General features: G+C 37.0%; 2 protein-coding genes and 1 long non-coding RNA gene across 4 annotated transcripts in view; all 3 read left to right on the plus strand.

Moving 5' to 3' along the window:
* LOC111453761 (protein DEFECTIVE IN EXINE FORMATION 1-like) overlaps window positions 1-3,088 on the plus strand; it is a 6,658-nt gene extending 3,570 nt beyond the window's left edge. The window contains exons 9-13 of the mRNA XM_023094986.1: window positions 492-673; window positions 1,608-1,891; window positions 1,984-2,101; window positions 2,167-2,349; window positions 2,453-3,088. Coding sequence (XP_022950754.1) covers window positions 492-673; window positions 1,608-1,891; window positions 1,984-2,101; window positions 2,167-2,349; window positions 2,453-2,770 — 1,085 coding nt within the window. The 3' untranslated portion in view covers window positions 2,771-3,088. The remainder of the gene's footprint in view (window positions 1-491; window positions 674-1,607; window positions 1,892-1,983; window positions 2,102-2,166; window positions 2,350-2,452) is intronic.
* A 5,934-nt stretch (window positions 3,089-9,022) lies between these two features.
* Window positions 9,023-13,913, plus strand: LOC111453767. Of its 2 annotated transcripts, XR_002712302.1 has the most exons (9): window positions 9,023-9,098; window positions 9,624-9,738; window positions 9,913-9,965; window positions 10,054-10,093; window positions 10,177-10,238; window positions 10,664-10,742; window positions 11,937-11,989; window positions 13,091-13,171; window positions 13,282-13,913. It is a non-coding gene; the product is annotated as an uncharacterized LOC111453767 (long non-coding RNA). The 2 variants fall into 2 exon arrangements; XR_002712301.1 differs by having other exon boundaries at window positions 11,937-13,171.
* Window positions 13,914-16,865: 2,952 nt separating this feature from the next.
* LOC111453762 (UPF0503 protein At3g09070, chloroplastic-like) lies at window positions 16,866-19,068 on the plus strand. Its single transcript, XM_023094987.1, has one exon. It carries the CDS (start codon window positions 16,960-16,962, stop codon window positions 18,967-18,969), a length of 2,010 nt encoding a protein of 669 aa, XP_022950755.1. The 5' UTR covers window positions 16,866-16,959; the 3' UTR covers window positions 18,970-19,068.
* Window positions 19,069-19,153: the final 85 nt, after the last annotated feature.

Genomic DNA, 19,153 nt, shown 5'->3' on the forward strand with positions numbered 1-19,153 from the left:
TTTTTTTTTTTTTTTTTTTTTTTTTTTTTTTTTTTTTTTTTTTTTTTTTTTTTTTTTGTATTTAATACACTTTGCAAACTGGAGACGATTTAAATGATTTCTTATCCTTGCTTGGCATTTTATTTTCTCAATAAATGGGGTAGAATTACGTGATTGAGATCTTGTACAAACATTCTTTCTTTGAGCCGTATTCTCATTCTACTTGCTTCCCAATCTTGCTTGAAGGTGATGTCTTGATGAGTACGGTCATACCTCCTGTAAGCTTTTACCGCGCAACTTCTTTCTCCTCCTTTTTAGGAGATAGCACTTACCTCTTGAATAGTGTACTAATGGTTCAGTACATTCTCTGTTATGTGCCCTTTGCCTTGCTGGTTTTCTCTTAGCAGTCATTGATTAAATTTGTTCACTCGTTCTTGAAATTTTAAACTTTTACATGAAATCTTCCTTCCTAATTTCCTGAAATTAGAATCTTGATTGTGGTATTTGTGCAGGCAAGGTGAGAGAAAAATTTCCCCTCGAAATGGCTGATATTCAGGGAGCTGTTGTTGCAGCTGATATCAATGATGATGGAAAAATTGAACTTGTGACTGCTGATACACACGGAAATGTTGCTGCCTGGACTGCTAAAGGTGAAGAAATTTGGGAAAAGAATCTAAAGAGTCTTATACCGCAGGTGAATCACCTTCTGTTTCTTGCTAGTTACTCTCTGCATGAAAAGACGGCAACGTCAAGCTGCCTGTTTAAATTCATGCATGACCTAGGTTAAATTATGAATTATCTTGGAGGCTAACGCTTTATCAAAATGAGTTTCTTGCAAAATAATGGAGAATGGTTGGGTATCTGTTAAGAGTTGTGTCTTCCGTTTAATCGACCTTGAGGTGGTGTTCATTAAGGGAAAGTAGGATTAGGTCCGAAAAGTATTTAGATCTTGCATGCACTTTTCACCGAGTTACAGTTATATCGATTGCTGCTATACTCTGAGCAGATGATGAAATTCTTTTCATTTGAATTAAAAAATGAAGGAATTCATTTCATTTTTTAATCCCTTGTATTTGTTTCTTTTTTGATGAGTTTGAGCTCTGTTTCAATCAATCATTGGCTTTTGTCAGCCACGCCATCAATCCTAGGTTCATGAGTTTTACTGCTGAGTGCTGACTGTTTATAGAAATTGAATTGAGATAGATGGCTTGTATTGAGATGAACATCTTTATCCAAATGCTCATACCAAAAGTTTATGTTGGGAAGCAACGTAGTTCATAGTAGTGCTTGTATTACTGCATTTCTGTAGTTGATAGAATAGAAAGCGCTGAAGTGATACAGAGAAAAAAAAATGATAATAACAGATCCTGTTGCCAGAGAGAGAGAGAGAGAGAGAGAGAGAGATCTTTGTGAAGTGAGTCTTATACTGGGTTACTGATCTGGAGTTGTGTGTCCGTTTTGTAATTTGCAGACTTCGTGATTTAAGTACAGGTTAGCTGATGTGATCTATCTCTTATTGATACAGATAAAATCCTGGAGATCTCTGTTTGTTGCGAAGTATCTGATAGTTTCTTTCCTAGGCCAGTATTTATCCACCATAGTTTTGATGCATATACTTATTTTCTCAGGGTCCCTCCATTGGCGATGTCGATGGGGATGGTCATACTGATGTGGTGGTACCAACAGTATCAGGAAATATATATGTTCTGAGTGGCAAGGATGGGTCATTTATTCGTCCTTACCCCTATAGAACCCATGGAAGAGTGATGAATCAAATTCTTCTCGTTGATCTGAATAAACGTAATGACAAAAAGAAGGGACTTACTCTAGCCACATCATCATTTGATGGCTATTTGTATCTCATTGATGGACCTACATCCTGTGCTGATGTTATTGACATTGGCGAGACGTCGTAAGATATTCTCTAAAATCTATCGGTGTTGCGAACTTATATTCTTTTTGCTCTTCCTTCACTAGATATCTATTCCTTTTTGTCCATCACAGATATAGCATGGTTCTGGCTGACAATGTTGATGGTGGAGATGACCTTGATCTTATTGTCTCAACCATGAATGGCAATGTTTTCTGTTTTTCAACTCCTGCTCCTCACCATCCCCTCAAGGTATATATATGATGATCTGAATCTGCTTGCTCAACTTTTTTATAAACTTTTATTTATTTATTTAGGAATGGAGATCAACCAATCAAGGACGAAACAACGTTGCAACTCGGTACAACCGTGAAGGTGTTTTCATTTCACAGTCCTCTAGAACTTTCCGTGACGAGGAAGGCAAGAACTTCTGGGTCGAGATCGAGATTGTAGACCGTTACAGAAATCCATCTGGGACTCAAGCACCATATAACATCACTGTAATTCGATCCTAACCTCCATGCTTTTATTTTCAAGAGTTGCACTTTCTACTCATTCTTTCTGGAATTGTGATTTTGATCTGAATATCACTAAAACTTGCAGACAACCTTGATGGTTCCTGGCAATTACCAGGGAGAAAGGAAAATAAAACAAAACCAGATCTTCAAAGAACCAGGCAAATATAGGATCAAACTTCCAACCGTCAGTGTTAGAACCACAGGCACTGTTTTGGTGGAGATGGTTGACAAGAATGGACTCTATTTTTCAGATGAGTTCTCCCTCACATTCCACATGTATTATTATAAGCTTCTGAAGTGGCTTCTCGTCCTCCCCATGCTTGGAATGTTTGGTGTACTCATGATCCTTCGCCCGCAAGAGCCCGTTCCATTGCCATCGTTTTCCCGGAACACTAACCTATGATCGATGCCCCATACGAAATGCAGAGACAGATTAACATGAATGAAAAAGGTATCCCTGAACCGAGAGCTGGACGATGCACAAATTTTTGCAATACATGTGTTTAGTGTTGATTGTGCATCTAATCTTCCGAATCACCGAACTCGAGTCGGGTTGAAATTTTTATGGAGTTGGTGGGGTTTTTTTTTCTTTTTATGAACATATATCTGGAAGGTAGACAATCAGAAAGTGTTGCAAGATCATGTCGTTTACAAGATTAAACGAATTAAGTAGTCGAAACGTTGATATTTATGTACCATCTGTCTCTTCTCCTGCCCTGTACTTCATGGCATTGTTTGAATTGCAAAAACGCGTGGATGTTCGAAAAACTTCGGTCTTTAACGTCACAGATTCTTGAGATCTGATGGGAGCATCCTATTATGTAAGCAGCAGAGACATGCTTATGAGACCTCCCATCCAACAATATGTTGGTATTTATGATAGAAAATGCTTGTTGTCCGTTTGATCCAAGTGCTTTGAAAGGGTACTTTGGAGCGTCGAGTCGTCTATTCAACTATGGGTGTACAATGAACTCGGCAATTTGAACCGACTCGACCTGAATTATAAGGGTTGGGTTGGATTCGCATTTTGGGTTGAGTTGCATTCATTTTTCTAAACCCAAATACATTCTGTTTGGATCTCGGGTTCATTGGACATAACTTTGGGTGGACCCAACCCGAACCAAACCAAATCTTATAAAAAGATATCTTAAACCAAAACTTTGGGTTGACCCGAATCAAACCAACCCAACCCGAATCCAATCCAAAAATAGAGGGTTAAGTTGGGTTGGGTTGTGAAAATTTTCGGGTTGAGTTTGGTTATCTGACCTTTTAGGTTGGTCCAAAAGGATCCTTCAACCCAACTCAACTCGAACTATATACACCCCTATGTTCAACCAAATAAATTTATTGTATCCGATGTCTTGAGAGTGTTATCCATAATGCTCGAGTAGATGTTAGCTACCATAATAAATAAATAAAATAGACCACAAAAACCAAATAAATTATTTTTTTTTGAAGCTCCTACACCAATATTGTATATTGTATATATATATATATATATATTTTAATAGAAACGGCCTACTTAAGCGGGACCCAGTTGTCCACGTATTTCCTAATTATTTGAAACTTTATTGCCATTATATATATATATATATTGCAAATTTCCCGCCGTCGTCCATCCATTCCAGTCTCGAATATTTTCACAAGAGCAAAAACCTCCATGCCATTCTCGAAGCCGATTGTTCACAGCTAAAACCGAATTACAAGCTCAAGAAAGCAGATTCATCTTCAAAGGTATCAATCTCTTCGCCACTGTTTGTCATTTGAGTTTTCTGTTGAAGGCCATTAATTCCGATCCTCCACTATCACGATTATTCATAATCTTCCTATTCTGTTCTGTTTCATGTCTCCTAGCTTATACGACTAGAATTCTGCAAAGAACAAACATGGATTTGTTTCGAACGTCAATTCTGTAAACTGTGTCGATTTGGTCGAATGCGTTGTGGTGATGCATAATGTTGACTCTGGTACGCAATCGCACCTCCTGGTGCCTATTCGGCTGTGCAGACCTCTGAGCTGTGTGGCAATTTCCCAGGATGGCCGCTTCGTGGCTGCTGGAGAGGTGAACTCTTTTCCCAGAATTGTCCATTTGTCTTTGCAGTATTACGAACTGAAACTGACATGATTGTTGAGATAAAATTGATTTGAGATACCGTATATTCCGGTTCGTACTTATAACTGCCATGGTGTTTTTTATTCGACAAATGGGATCTACTTAGCCAAATGATTTTTACCTGCTTTAAAATTTCAGTGTATATAATCTTGTTCGATATAATTGATGCGCTTCCTCGGGATTTGGCGTTCCTGTCACCAACTCACTTTATATTTTGTGCTTAAGCAGTAATCAATCAGCACCAACGCCAAACAACCACCGAATTTCATTGACAGTATTATATGATGAAGTCCACGTTCTCAGTAAATTTGGATCATGACAGTTTCTTCATCTATTCATGTGGGTCCTCGAATATATATTAAGAGATTTGTCTACGGGATGATGGCTTCACCACAATGCATATAAATTTATAAAAATCATCAAAAGGCTAGATCATGGGCTTTCTGATCTGTAGTTTGCAATGGTGAAAGGTCAGATGACTCGATTACTATATTTTCCTCACCCCATGTTCTATATTGCTTTTGCATTCAGTGCCTCAACCTACAGTATTTATGTGGGATTTAGATGGCATGGTCTTTGCATCAGAACTTGAAGGTCATCTGTACGGTATTTCTTGCCCTGCTTTTTCCCCTGATGCTAGTTTTTTTCTTCTTTGGTTTCGGTTCTGCTGCTACTTGTTCACTTTTCCTTTTTCCAGCTTAAATAATTCGCTATTCTTTATTTATACGAGGGGAATATGTATTTGGCGGACTACGGCGTTGCTAGCAAAGCTCAAACCATGTTCATCTTAGACGGCCATCTCATCTGTTTCCTTCTCATCAGATTCAAAACCTCTTTGAACTGCTGGGAAGAAGCACATGAAGTTCTGGACAACCACATCTCCTAGGACCCAATTTAAGTTAGGGACAAGTTCACTGTCTTTGCATGGAAAACCTGTTAATCTTGTTGGATGCATGTTTGAACTCACATCTCAATTACTTCTACGCCTTAGGACAGTAACTATTATTCTGGAATAAATACGCTCAAATTCTTCATGAAAAAAGTTTTATCTATGGTCTTTCGGATTTCCCTCTGCTTTTGTGGAAATTTTCTATGACTATGATTTTTAAAGCAAAATCTAGCTAGCACGAACAGAAATGTTCAACATGGATGCGTTGATATATAATTGTGGACCCCTTGGCACATGCAGTAGATAGTAAGCGTATCATACACACATACATTTAGATAGAGTGGGAGAGAAATGTAAGTTTGCTATATGTGTTAGTTTTTTAATATTTTTTTTCAAAGTTCTACGTGGAGGATAAGTTGATAAATATGCGTCATTCTCACGTCTTTATCTGATTTCATGATCAGAGCATGTATGTTGCATGCATCCATACACATTTTAATTTTTATTCAAATTTCAATTTAATGAGAGCTTGATCTGTTTTTTGTTTTCTTTGTTAAATTTCAATTAAAGTGAACCGCCCTAATTTTAAAGCAGTAACCAAAAAACAATCCATTTAGAAGAAGATAATTTGCGCAATTCTTGTTCCTTGTCCGATGTAGAGGTTGTGCATGGACCCCACTCTCATTCTGTAAAGTTTTGCAAGCAGAAAATCATGAGTGGTGGTTTGTTGTAGTTTATGGTTTCATTAGGTTTAGGGAGACGGGAAGAGTTATGGAAGGTGTTGGATGGTCTATTCGGTCCTTGTGGGTCTTGTTAGTTCTTAGGGTAGCAACATTTTCCCGGATCGCCCAACTCACATCAATACTTCATGCATTGAACATGGACATACTATCCAACATTTGTGCATAATATACTTGTCCTTGAACATGGGATACAGCCTTTCAGAAGTAATAATATCATATTACTAGAGTAATATTTTCATAGTTTCTTTTATTAAGTCTCAATTCATAGGTGTACCAAACAGGAAGTTTCTTATAATGATTCAAGATGATCATCTCACGATCTAGAACCAAACTTGATCTCTGTATGATTGCATGTCCAACTTAATCACTTCCAGTTAGCAAGGTTTTGTGGTTTATTGGTACCCTGCATAAGTATATAATCTTATCTATCTTTTTGCTCTGTCCAATTTTTCTCTTTCTGTGATATGAACAGAAAAGTTGCTGTTCTTTGATTGTTGATGATCAAGAAAATGCACCTCTACCTCCAGAATTTCAATTTTTTTCTGACCACGTCCTTGGATCTGTTAAGTCCTGCACCAGCAGCTTATCCGGAAACTCTTCTGACAATAGAAATACTAATGGTTCTCATGTGTCAAGAAACTTTTTGGTAATGCCTTCGATGTTCTTCGAGCCATTTTCTCTTTTAAATGAATCCTTTTGTTACTCTCCATGCTTACAATACATGTCTGCTTCCAGTGGCCATTCTGCAATGGAAAACCGCAGGCCCATAACGTGTTTCTAAATCTACCAAGTTCTCCTGAAATGCAGAAGATCTATGTCTTCCACTAATAGATTACGGTCACACCCTTTTTGACTAATCTTGATTGGTGTAAGACTATCTTGAAAATTCATTCACTCGGGCATGAATGGCTTCAATGTTCGCGTGAAAAGCTACTTTGCAGCTTCTACCATTAGGAGAAATGCTTTGTAACCTTGATAAATCTTAGCAATCTGAATGATTTTTCTTAAATATCAGTTTGCTTTATCTTAGGGTGCAATATAGGTGTAATAGGACTAGTTGCCCACCCTAAACCAAGAGCGATCCTTTTGAATCAGGAGTTGCATTCTAGGCAAAATGTTTCTTCCATGCAAGAGATTCCTGGATGATGTTAATAGAACGCAATTGTGTTCTTCGAAACAGAAAAAATACGTTTAGTTGATTTGTTACTTACTCGATCAACCTTTTCTGGAAAATAAGATATTATTTTTCTTTTAATGTGGATGTTTTGTAGAAGGAAAACTTCCAGTCAATAGAAAACAGCCAGAATGAAAGATTATAGAAGGGAGACGTATGGTGTATGCCATTTCTGTTAAAATGCTTCTGAGCTATTTGTGATAAATAGATTTGTCCGCAGACACCATTACGTCTAGAGTTCAATGTTTTGCATGATAAGAACCGGTACACCCTGTCAAATTTGAATGCGTTTTCTCATATATTGATCTTTTGTTTGGTTTGGATTGCGAGCTAAGGCTTGTGGTAAAAGCAGACTAAAGGTTCCAATTTCAATCAGCCGACAGTAGGACTGCATATAAATAATTGCACTTGTATGCAGTTAACTATTATGACGAGTCATTGCAGTAAAAATTGTTTATCTTTTTCCCGATGAGGAATGTGCTTTACAGGACAAGATGCAGCAAAACTACCAGTTTATAATGGATGCTCTTCTGGTCAAGCTAGCAATGATATAGATATTGGAGGAGATCTGACTTCCAGTAAGATTTCCATTTTTTATAATTCTGGACCTAGAGCAAGCATGAATTTCACACAAGAATGAATGAGGTTCATTCTGGGAAAACGGAAGAGCTGCTTTTCAGCAATGTGAAAAGTCAAAAGCAAGCCACTGGAGGTGGTATCGGTGCCGCATTAAGTCTGAAAATGGTGATCTATTCAAGCTACATTCGGGCAGTTTGTCAATGTCAGGTTAGTGAAAATTTGATTCCGCAACATTAATTTAGTCTTTGGGAATTCAAGCAAAATAGGGATATTGAATTGTAAAGTATACTGGGACTTCTATTCCTGAATCTCTGTTGAATTTCTCTTCTTAGACAAACTAGAGTATCAATCAGTCTGAGCTATATGCAACATTTAGGGCTTCTTCATAGCTGAAGATATTTTCATACAAATGTTCAATGTAAAATAATGATTTCATAGTATCTGGCCATCCAAATCTTTTATCTTGTTTCCTTGTATGTCTTTCTGCTTGCTAGGGTATAATATTTACTTTTTAAAAAATGTTTTTCAAAACTTTCTCTAAACTCATTTTCCAAGAACGGAGTAAAGGCTGCGAGATAAGTCATTTGTCCTACCGACCACTCAAGTTTGAGTTGGCTAACTTACTATAGGACGAGAGTGAGTGTTGCACAATCACTAAGTGAGTATCGAAGAAGTGCATTGTGACAACTTTTCTAGTTTACCCCAGCATTTCCCACTTGTCAGAATGTTGCTAAGAAATTTTTGGATATCAAAGAGACCTCTCCCCAAGATAATTTTAATGGGTCGATTTCCCCTTTTTAGCAATCAGTTTCCTTCTGCACTGGCTGTTCTAGCTAATTGCCCCCCTTTCCAAGTGTGAATTTTAGTTTATGTACGGTCGGGCATATCGGTTGAAGTAGATTCTTTTTTTTTAATCAACAAACTCCTTCTTAGCGGAGCATCCCAAAGCCATAACACAGGCAGCGTCAACTAATTTTCTTAGTCTGCATTTTTTTTATTTACAAAATTGAAGGTTATACTTATAGTCTAGCTGGGAAGAGGAATATCAAGCAACCTGGATTGTACAGATTCATCAGTTCCATGATATAATTGAATTTGATTACTTTTAATACAAAAAAAAAAGCCACATAATTGATGGGTGTTTATTATACAGAAGAGTGAATCATCAGTAAGGGGAAGATACTCTTCCAAATGTGCTGTGCAGGACTGTCTTGGAAGCACCAAAAGACTTCTGTTGGATGATGGAAGTCCCACATCGACTAATTTAGGGTGTGATCATGGGTTTATAAGTGAGGAATACTAACTCCATTGGCATGAGGCCTTTTGGGGAAGCCCAAAGCAAAGCCATGAGAGCTTATGCTCAAAGTGGACAATATCATACCATTGTGGAGAGTCGTGTTCCTCTAACATGGTATCAGAGCCATGCCCTAAACTTAGTCATGCCAATAGATTGGTAAATCCTCAAATCCTCAAATATCGAACAAAGAACTCTTAAAGAAAAGGAGCTAAGCCCCTCCTCGAAGGCCGTCAAAAATGACTAAGACTCCAAAGGAGTCGAGCCTCGATTAAGGGGAGGCGCACTTTGTTCGAGGGGAGGTGTTGGATGATGGAAGTCCCACATCGACTAATTTAGGGTGTGATCATGGGTTTATAAGTGAGGAATACTAACTCCATTGGCGCATGAGGCCTTTTGGGAAAGCCCAAAGCAAAGCCATGAGAGCTTATGCTCAAAGTGGACAATATCATACCATTGTGGAGAGTCGTGTTCCTCTAACAATGACTCTGGTTGCAAAACTTTGATTACGTGGACGAAGCTACTAATCATTCTCCGTCAGAGAAATTGCGAAGTCAGGTTTTGGCAGAGCAAGAATTGGTAGGTTCTTTCTAATTGGTGATAATTAAAAAGAAAAAGAAAAAAGAAAAAAAAAAGAGGGCTCTGAGAGAGTAAAAGGGGCCTGGGCAGATCAAGATTCTCATTTCTCAGAACTTAATTCTTTTAGTTCGAAAATTACTTTAATGAACCAATATTTCTGTTATGAATTGCTAGTTGTGCAGGATATCTATCTGAAAAGGTTGATGAAATGTTGACGAAGAATCTTGGTAGGAATTAATAGTTTTCTATGAAGTAGCGCCTAATTATGGCGAATAAGTGACGCATTGTGCCTCGTTGGTTCCATGCGTTCTTCAGGTAGTGATCAACTCTATCTCGAACAGTAAAAAATTTAAAGGTAATTCTTTGGAAATTCAAGCTTTTGGCAGTTAAATTTTGATCCACTTATTTTATCGCACTTGCCTTGAGTTCTTGTTTTAGGTCGGAGCCCTTCGGGATTTTGCCAAAGATGCCACTTCCTGTTGCCAGGCATGACACCGACGGTGAGAACTCTAAACAATAGTATATTATTTTTCAAGAGGGGCTAACTTGCAAATGTTTTACTGGGCTCGTTATTAGCTTGAGGAACCATACTTCCCTGAAAAGAAAAGGAAAAAGAACTGCGTGCCTGCTTTTCTTTTTCTTTTCATTTTTTTAGTTGTAGGATTCCTTATTTTCCTCTCATGTTTTGTAGGCATAGTTCTTGTTCTCCAAACTTTATAACATTGAATTGTGAAGAGGTAACTAACGAAAATAAGGAAAAAGAAAAAGGCAAAGACCAACTTTTCTTTTTCTCCCCTGAATCAGAAAATAAAAAGAAAAAAAATTCTTTTTCTCCCCCTTAACTTTTAACACGTTTCTTAGTTGTGATTTTCATGTATTTCTGATTTAAAAATTGTTAAGAATAACCTTTTTTGTGAATCTCAAGGCATGCTAGTGAATAATTAGCTCTCCAAGAACTTACAGATACCGAAGGCCTGTTGGAATATATACAAATCCCTAAGAAGGTATGCCTACAAACTTATCTCTAGTATGCTCATTCCTTTGCTTTTCTCTCTCCATAGTAACATGCCAAAAACCATATTCTTTCTTGGGATTCCTTCACTCAACTCGTATAATCATGTAGTTTTTTTTTATAAGCCTATCATAGTAGTTGCCTTGAGGAACTGCCACTTTCCTTCAATAAGAGGTCTATCCATTTCATGTAATGCTGGAATTTAGGGTCATCTCATCATGACCATTTCAGGCACTATGAACAGACCAATAGGGACCATGAAAGCATATCCTGAAAAGAAAACTTCTAGTGGTTATCGTCCCTCCCCTCTACATGCACACAAACTCCGATCAGTTATAATGTTAGATCAATTGAAGGCCCAGTCATCAATGATTACTAGTTTAATTGTAGTCGTGGTTGTTATTATTATTATTATTTACCGAATCTTCATGGGCCAAAAGATGGAAAAGCTCTCTCACATTATGCCAGGCATTGAAAAAAATGAATGTGTCTGAGCATGAGATACCCAATCCCTCTTTTTTGGGTATAGGATTAAAATCTGTTAAGTGTACCCTTAATTTATTCCTTCCCATTTTAAATTTAAAGGGGGAAAAAACATTCACACAACCTAAAGCCTTCAAAGATTTTCTTTTTACAACTTCATTAACAAATATTTTGTAGACGCTAAACCTCATCCTTTATAAAATTTGAATTGAAAATTTTCACATGTATATGGGGTCCAAGGTGGAGGCTCTCTGTTAAAGTGGCCTATCATTTATACATTGTTTTTAATCAGAAAGAAAAATGGGAAATGAAAAAGCCTCTGATTTATATGAGCTGTATGAATTTGGGGCAAAGGAATGGGGTAAAGGGGCTTCATTTGATTGTCCTTTTGTGTTCATTTTTCACTTGTAATGATCGGTTTTTCTTTTCCCTTCTTTTGTTTCACAGCTAGGCTTGTTTTTGCAATGCCATTTTCTCTTTACTTAATAAACACCAAAAATAACCAAGGGAAAGGAAGTTATACATTTGGAACTCTCCCTTGGGACTCACCTTTTGAGTGAATATGGGTAGCCTTGCCTAATTATGGGCAATAATAATCTAGGCATTAAATTAAACAACATTATCGGATATTACAACTTTAAAAAGAAATTGGAATCTTTGGATGCGCATGTTTATGCTGCTTTCATTAATTTTTATGACGCAGATTGTCGCTGTAATATGTGCTCCACCAATTTATCCTCGTTATAAATCAGAAAGGTAACTTCCATAAGCCCAAGATTATGTCACCTAGTATTCTCATCCTACTATTTTCAGTCTTTTCTAGATTCACATTGAGGCCATGGGTGTTCCTTATGTGAAATCTCTTGTGCTCTAATTATTGATAGATTCAGCTGTGTGCAAGAGGCATATTTCCATTTCCAGTTTTAGATTTCTCCATCTAAGCACAAGTTTGATTTCTTTTAGTTGGCATGATTCCCAGATTTTTACATTTTTTTTCCAACACAACCGGACCTTTTACAGCCATCCTTTTATGTAGTTCACGTTTATTATCTTTAACAAATAAGTAGATTCCTTTCAAATCTATATACTTATTGTTGCTTAACTTTTCAGTATCAATTGGATTGTATCAGAATATATATTTCCTTAGTTGATGGCTCTAAAAGGGGTTTGCATTCATTATCTCTTATAGTTAATCCCCATAGATCATGAAAATAATGTTGATTATAAAATGAAAACCCCATATGATCGTTGTTAGGTGAAACTATATGTGGTTTGGAGATTGCAGTCTGAATATATTTATGAGTGTGGGGTTATTATGTCAAGACTGGGAAACTGTTCCAATCTCTGTGACTTTTCCATAGAGAAAATGACAAAGAACTAAAGAAACGAAGAAAGCTCATTCTCACTGCATAAAGCAGCACGGGAGAGACAAAAACTGCACACACTCTGAACATTAGAATCTGCAGTTCCCTTCACAGAAGAACGCAAACCAAAGCTAAATCACTCTCCCCCTTTTGCCAAATCCAACTCTGTTATCTTCTTAATCTCAGTTTGCAGGCTTTGAATATATTACATGAAAGAAAAGAAAAAAATAAAAATAAAAATTGAACTCTTTTTCATGTCAAACAAAATTTTTACAAATGTGGCTGCTAGATTACCATGCCTTGGTTTCTCTCTCTCTCTCTCTCTCTGCTGCTGATTTTTTTCTTTTCCAGCCTTGGTGTGAATCCATAGGAATGTATGAATTTTGGTGTTTTCTGGGCAGAGATTGACTGAAATCTTGTAGTAGACAGTTTAATTTTGTTTTAAGGATCATAATAATTCCAATAGATTGTTGTGTGAGAAAAATCTTTGCAGGATTCCTTTCCTGTCCATTAGCCTTGGAGGAGAAAACAAAATGAAATGATTTAAGCTGCTTTAATACTCTTTTCGATCCATGTAAGACAACTTTGAACTCTTCTTTTATCATTGCTATTGTAATTAATACATAGAGAGAAGAAATTGATATTCTTTTTTTCTATTCCATCTTGTACAGGAGTCTTGTACAGAATCGAGAGATCGAACAATCAACTTCTTGGATGGTAGTTGATTCTTTATCTGGTAAGTTACTGTATGACTTCGACTTTCCTAATTTATAATTATAGATTTGTTATACATCAAGTTAAGATTTATACTTTCATTAAGACTTTGTGATAGGGTTATATTTCTAGTTCATTAAGTGACATGGGTTAAGATAGTGAATAGACTGACCGTTGCCCCGCAACGATATGAACTCGACCCGCTCTTACCCATTCCAAAGTCCACCACCCGAGACCAGGTTGATCAAATAGAGAGGTATATAATGTTTAAAACTAAATCAATACATTTAAAGCTTCTACCTACTCCTCAAATTGCTGTCATCCCCATCAATACATTTGCCAAAAAAGAAAACCCAAATCATTGGGATTGTTAAATTTCAAAAGACCAAGATTGGGAATGAGAGAGAGAGAGAGAATCTAATTGTATCTTGGTGGAGCATAGATGGGAATGCAGTTCATTATTGTAAGATGTGGACCCCTCATCCATCCCACAAGTGAAGAATTTTGGTTTGGTCCCAAATTCTTAGTCTCTCTCTAGATTTCCATGCAAACATATCCTTATGGGAACATCACAATAATTCTCCTACCAGCAACCCTAAAATTAAAAAAATATATATATATATATATATTAAAAAGCAAAAACCCTAAAAGACAGATCACTTACACACAAAAAGAGAGAGAGAGAGAGAGAGAGACAAACTCTTAATCCTTTCTTTATTTCTTTTTTTCTTTTTAAAGAAAAAATATAATATATTTATTATTGTCATTATTGTTTTTTATGAACAAAAACTCTTGCTTTATTAATAAAGGAAAAGTTAAAGATAGAGGACACTAACACACTTTACGCCTCATATATTCCAGCCACTCCCCTCCCCCCCTCCAAAAAAAAAATTAAAAATAATAATAATAAATAAATAAATAATTGCCATTTCCACCCCCCAATCAATGAAGTCGGCGTTAATTACCATCATACCCCTCTCCCTTTGAGCTTCACAAAAGTTAGGTTTTTCTCTCTCTCTCTCTCTCTCTCTCTCTCTTTTATTTGTTTCATGTGATTGCCTGAGGACGATGCCGCTACTGCCCAACCGCCACTGCTTCCTCGTGACTTTGCGGTGCCCAAAAGCTACCCCTCCCCTACCCCCTCTCTATTTATTTCTTTTCTTTTTATCTTGTTCTTCATGTGATGAAAAGATTTAATCCATTTAGATTATTCGATTCAAAATATAAAAATTAGGATGGACTCAAATTTTTAGATTCAAATTAGGTTGAATTTTTTAAAAATAAATTATTTAAGTCAATTGGTAAGTTGACATTCATTCGGTCGAGTTAGAATTATAACTCATCCCTACCCTACCTTTAAAATTAATATGAACATTAAGACCATTATAATTTTTATAATCAATGTTAGTGATGTATTATGACTCGTGAATGTTTGATTATTATGAGATTTTAGTTTCCAACATGTATCGATGATAGGTTGAATTTTTTAAATAATTACAAATAATAAAAAAATTAAAGAATTGGGTTGTATTGTGATCTTTATTCGAATTGTTTTAGTCGCCTATCCATTTAATTCAAAACTTTAGATTGGTTAACTATTTTCGATAGATAAGAATTTAAATAAAATATTAAATTTATCACAACTAAGGGAGTAATTTGATAGAGGAAATAACAATTTTAAAATTCATGTATTTTCTTCTAAACTCTCTGATTTTAATATTTAAAATAAAAAATAATTTGTCTCCTAAAATTTAGATTAAGAACTAAAATTTATTCATTAAAAAACAATATATTGTAACTATCACGAGAATTATTTCATTAAAAATAATTATTTAGATTGTCATATATTAATAAGGATGACACGAATATTCCAATAATGAATGTGTCACGTATGTATCCACCACACGTGCGAACATTCCTTCCTATTTTATCTCATTTTTTCTATAAAAATAAAATAAAAGTAAAAATCAGGTGCGGTCAGGTTCATGGAAGTGAGTAGATATGAATAATGTGGGCCCAAAATCTGAGGTCTCGTGTTCAGAAAATTGATATTGCCACCGCACCTTGTAGAACCATACGTAACTCCTACGTATGCACGTGTGCTTTCATTTGGTAATTATTATTTTTATTTACAAATTTATTTTTTATAAAATATTTCACATTATTGTTGTTTTTATTATGAATTATGTTACTATTATTACTTTTTATTTACTTCATAAACTTCTATATTTTGGTCGGTTATGTTATGACTAATAAATGTCTGATATTTTCAATATTTTGAAAAGAAGTCGACAAATTTATTTAACCTAAATTGAATTTTATGTTCAGTAAGACATTAAACTCTCGAATTATCAGTAAAATATTTAGATACGTCGGATTGATGGAGTAGACACAAAATTAAAATTTTAGAAATCCATTAGACACAAAATTAAAATTTAAAAAATGACCGACAATTATTTATTTTTTTGTTTTTTAAGGATATAAGAAGTGAGAAAATATAGGAAATAAAGGAAAGTGAAAAGAAAGGGGTTTGTACTTTGGAAATGGGCAAGCAAAATTCAAGATTAAATTTTTACTTATTATTGCAAAACAAAACAATAAAACAGGCAAAATGCAAATTGGGATTTGGGAAGCAAAAAGAAAAAAAGAAAAAAAATTTGCTAAAAAGACTGAAAAGCCATAAAAACAAAAAGGAAAAACCCTAAAACAGGAAAAGAAATAAAGGGGTGAAATGGGAAAGCCATGTGAGAACATAAAAATAAAAATAAATAAATTTAGTATTTATGAGATGCATTTTAGACCAAAAAAAAAAAACAATAAAACTAAGATATTATGATAAAAATAGATAAATAATTTAACCGAACAATATGCTAAAGTGCGAAATAACGTTCCAGCTCCAAAGCAGAAACTCAAATACCTGTTATATACAATAAAGTTCATCGTAGTACTAAGAAGTCGCTTGATTTCAAATAGTGAATTGTAACAGTTTAAGCTATTTGTTAGCAAATATTATCGTTTTGAACTCTGTCATTACATAGTCGTTCGTTTTAAATATAGGACCTTTATATTGTTGAATAGGACACGTATTTGTACTAGCTAAGTATGTGAAAACGTGTCTCGTGTGTCATTAGGACAAAGTCGAGCAGAACAGATCCAGGAAGCTATTGGAATCGTATTTTGTACTACAACGACCATGAGGGTATGGATATTAATTGTGGTATTGATTTTTGATCGAAAGTTAATATTTTATGTGAGTTAAAAGGTATTTGATTGTTAGTATTGTTCTTATTATTATTATTTTATGAAATGATTTTCATTAAATAAAGTTAAGAGCCAAACAGAGCCAAGAAAATGTAGGGCTGGGGGGCAGGGGGGGAGTACAGAAGAAGGGTGCATTATGGTAATTTCACAGCGGCGCGTGTCCCTAGAATACTAATTTTCACTTCTTTTAACAAGGCTAAAAGAAGATGCGACACGCAGCATGTGGGGCCCACCCATTCTTCTTCTCCCCTCAGAGAATTTCTCTCTCTAGAATTTGCAGTCGTTTTAACCTTATTTTCTTTTCTGTCCGTTAGACCAAACCTCTCTCTCTTCTCTCTCTCTCTCTCTCTCTTCATTTTGGAACATGACCAGCGCCTGTTGCCGGAGATGAATCCAGTCACGGAGGCGCTGCCGCCTTTGCTTCTGCAACCCCATCGCCCTTCCACCTCCTGCGACCGTCATCCAGAAGAGCGTTTCACCGGTTTCTGCCCTACATGTCTCTGCGAGCGTCTTGCTGTTCTCGAACCTTCTTCTTCTTCTTCAACTTCTTCTTCTTCTCGAAAGCCGCCGATTAACTCCTCCGCTGCTGCTGCTGCTCTTAAGGCCATTTTCAGACCCTCCGCTGGTGGTGGAGGTCCTTCTGCCGCCTCTGGCTGGAATAAACCGTCTTCTTTTTTACCTGAGCTTCGTCGGACTAAATCATTTTCGGCGTCCAAGAATGAAGGATTTTCCGGTGTGTTTGAGCCTCAGAGGAAATCATGTGACGTGAGAGTCCGGAATACTCTGTGGACTCTTTTCTCACAGGATGATGAACGGAAGCCATTGAAGAATGAAGCTCCTCGGGTTAACAATGGCGGCGGTGTTCACATTGAAGACGAACCTAGAAATTTGGTCTCCTCGTCTGTTGTTCGTGGTCCGGTTTTGGAACCGGAGGAAGAAGAAGAAGACGAAACTGAACCTGAAATAGAGATTTCTGGAGAATCCGATGCCGGTAATGTAGTCGACGACAGAGTCCAAGAAATCCAGGAAGAAGAGGATGAAGAAGAAGAGGAGGAGGAAGAGGAGAATGAAGAACCAAGCCGGCCGGAAATTGAACCAGTACAAGACGATTTCAAGAGAATAAAGGATCACATAGATCTCGATTCCCAACCCAAGAAACCCTCCGGTCGGGACTTCAAGGAGATCGCCGGGAGTTTCTGGTCAGCCGCTTCTGTTTTCAGCAAGAAATGGCAGAAATGGAGAGACAAGCAGAAGGTCAAGAAGAGCAGAAATGGCGGTGGCTCCGCCACATTGCCAGTGGAGAAGCCGATCGGACGTCAATTCAGAGAAACACAGTCGGAGATAGCCGATTACGGCTATGGCCGTCGGTCCTGCGATACCGATCCAAGATTCTCCCTCGACGCCGGCCGAATGTCCTTCGACGATCCTCGTTACTCCTTCGATGAACCACGAGCTTCTTGGGATGGCTATTTAGTAAGCCGTACTTTCACCAGAATGCCGACGATGCTCTCTGTTGTTGAAGATGCTCCGATTCATGTTTCTCGAACGGATACTCAAATTCCGGTCGAAGAACCTGCAATTTCCGGCAATGACGATGAAACCGTCCCCGGTGGTTCGGAACAAACCAGAGATTACTACTCCGACTCCTCTCGCCGAAGAAGAAGCCTCGACAGATCAAGCTCACTAAGGAAGACGGCAGCGGCAGTCGTTGCGGATATGGACGAGATTAAATCATCCTCAAACGCGAAAGTCTCTCCAGCAACAGCCGATTTCTTTTCCGGACCGAAATTGGTAGTTCCAGACAAAGTCCTAAGAGATTCCAACACGAATTCCTTAAGAGACGACTGTTCGGAGACCTTCGAAATTCCTTTCAGAAACGTAGACCGGAAGGAGGCGAAAAAGTCCCGCCGTTGGGGGAAAGGCTGGAACATTTTGGCGTTCATACACCGGCGAGCCAGCAACAAATACGAAGACGAAGACAGATATAGCACTAGAACTAACGGCGTAACGAGATCCTTATCGGAATCATGGCCGGAATTCCGAGGCGAACGGAACGGCGACGTTAGAGGAATCGGCGGAGGAATGGGTTTTAACCCCAAAATGATGAGAAGCAACAGCAGCGTGAGCTGGAGGAGCTTGCAGAACAACAATGGCGGATCATTTGGAAGCATGAGAAAGAGCAATGTGGAAACAAGCAGCGGATTCTTTAGGAAGAAGAAAGAAGATTTCGTGTTGGAGAGAAATCATAGTGCTAGATTTTCAACGAACGACGTCGTCGACAATGGACTTCTACGGTTCTATGTAACGCCGATGAAGGGCAGCCGGCGAGGGGAAATCGTGAAGAACCGGCCGAATCCAGCTCAGTCCATCGCCAGAAGTGTGCTGAGATTGTACTGAAATTCATAAACATGAAGAACAAGAAGAACAAGAAGAAGCTGTTAGAGTTTCTGTTGAATTTCCGTGTAATTTTTGTTGGAATTTAATTTAAAAAAAAAAAAAAAAAAAAAAAAAAAAAAAAAAAAAAAAAAAAAAAAAAAAAAAAAAAAAAAAAAAAAAAAAAAAAAAAAAAAAAAAAAAAAAA

Source organism: Cucurbita moschata, unplaced genomic scaffold (genome assembly GCF_002738365.1).
Source record: "Cucurbita moschata cultivar Rifu unplaced genomic scaffold, Cmos_1.0 Cmo_Scf00015, whole genome shotgun sequence".
Classification (NCBI taxonomy): Eukaryota; Viridiplantae; Streptophyta; class Magnoliopsida; order Cucurbitales; family Cucurbitaceae; genus Cucurbita; species Cucurbita moschata.

What these genes read in the sequence shown, in the direction of transcription:
- LOC111453762 (XM_023094987.1), top strand. Translation starts at nt 16,960, where the DNA reads ATGAATCCAGTCACGGAGGCGCTGCCGCCTTTGCTTCTGCAACCCCAT.